The sequence below is a fragment of the Nothoprocta perdicaria genome, unplaced genomic scaffold (assembly GCF_003342845.1).
Source record: "Nothoprocta perdicaria isolate Ctin4 unplaced genomic scaffold, notPer1 scaffold_2, whole genome shotgun sequence".
NCBI classification, from domain to species: Eukaryota; Metazoa; Chordata; class Aves; order Tinamiformes; family Tinamidae; genus Nothoprocta; species Nothoprocta perdicaria.
In genome coordinates this window covers 7,160,375-7,161,580 of record NW_020455204.1, presented here as the reverse complement: position 1 = coordinate 7,161,580, position 1,206 = coordinate 7,160,375, and the positions used below count along the sequence as shown (strand labels likewise).

Below are 1,206 nucleotides of genomic sequence, written 5' to 3'. Positions count from 1 at the left end.
CTTTTCCTGTTTTCTTTTTTTTTTTTTTGCAGTTTCTGTGGCCGCCCCAGCCGCTTTCAAAGCCGCCCTCGCAGCACGCTGCTGCTGAGCGCGCGGCGCGGGCTGCGCACCGACCGGAGCGGCCGGGCCCGCGGAGCAGCCGGGGCCAGGGGAGCAGCCGGGCCCGCGGAGCAGCCGGGTTTGGTTTGGGTGACAGGGTGGAATAACGCCAGCCCTCCCTGCCCCAGCGCTGCAGCTACCGCCACCCCCGGCGCTCCCAGTTTTCCCTTTGAAGCCTCCCCAGCACCCAGGCACGGACCGAGCACTCAACGGCCAGGGCCAGCTCCAGCAGGCAGGAGCAGGTGGCACCTACCGCCCGTTCCGAGTCCGACTTGCAGCACGGACAAGCGTTTTCCAGCTGAGCATGCGTCTTGATCCAGACTTGCTCCTTGCAATCCCCACACTCCTGCTCGGAATCAACAGCCCCAGGTCCTATCCAAGCCATCCACCAGCAACTTCCATTCCAGCTGCAAGTACCTCCCTTCAAACAGGAATAACACTTCCTTTCTTAAAGATGCCAGGGATGTTTCCAGTTGTTCACTCTTTCTAGTTTCACTATTTCCCAATGCAGTGTTGATTACCGATGAGATGACCTCCAGCCTATTAGTATTGCAGAGACTTCCAACAGCTTTTACTGTACATTGTTAACACTTAACATTTTTTCCATTTATCACAAAGCCGAAAGACAGGTGTTGTCAATCTCAGATTAGAAGGTCTATTAATATGCTWAAGCCACACAAAGAATAAACTCTGCTTAAGAGCTGCAAAGCAGAACTGTACTTCAGCCAGTGCTTGGCCAGTTGAAATCCCCACTACCATCTCAGGAGAACTACATCCAAGAGCTGGTCATGCTTGCCAGGCATGACTCAGCTCTGCACAAGGCACTTGTTGTACCTTTATAGTATTTRGAAGTTGAGTAATTATACCTTAATGACCTCAAAATATTTGCTCAAAAAATTTGAAACACCAAGTTTTGTGGATGCAACAACTTTATTGGAATGAACAAACACAGTGAAATGTTTACATGGATGCGAGAAGTAACTGACTAGCTCAGTTACCACCCCTCAGGCGCAGCACCAGGTGCAGGGTGGATTCCTTCTGGATGTTGTAGTCAGACAGGGTGCGTCCGTCTTCCAGCTGCTTGCCAGCGAAGATCAGCCTCTGCTG

At 52.0% G+C, this 1,206-nt stretch overlaps 1 protein-coding gene across 1 annotated transcript in view; it reads right to left on the bottom strand.

Annotated features, from left to right (window-relative positions):
- Positions 1-1,089: 1,089 nt before the first annotated feature.
- The window catches only part of UBC (ubiquitin C), a 1,649-nt gene continuing 1,532 nt past the window's right edge, over positions 1,090-1,206 (bottom strand). The window contains exon 3 of the mRNA XM_026037479.1: positions 1,090-1,203. Within this exon, the coding sequence (XP_025893264.1) occupies positions 1,090-1,203 (114 nt within the window). The remainder of the gene's footprint in view (positions 1,204-1,206) is intronic.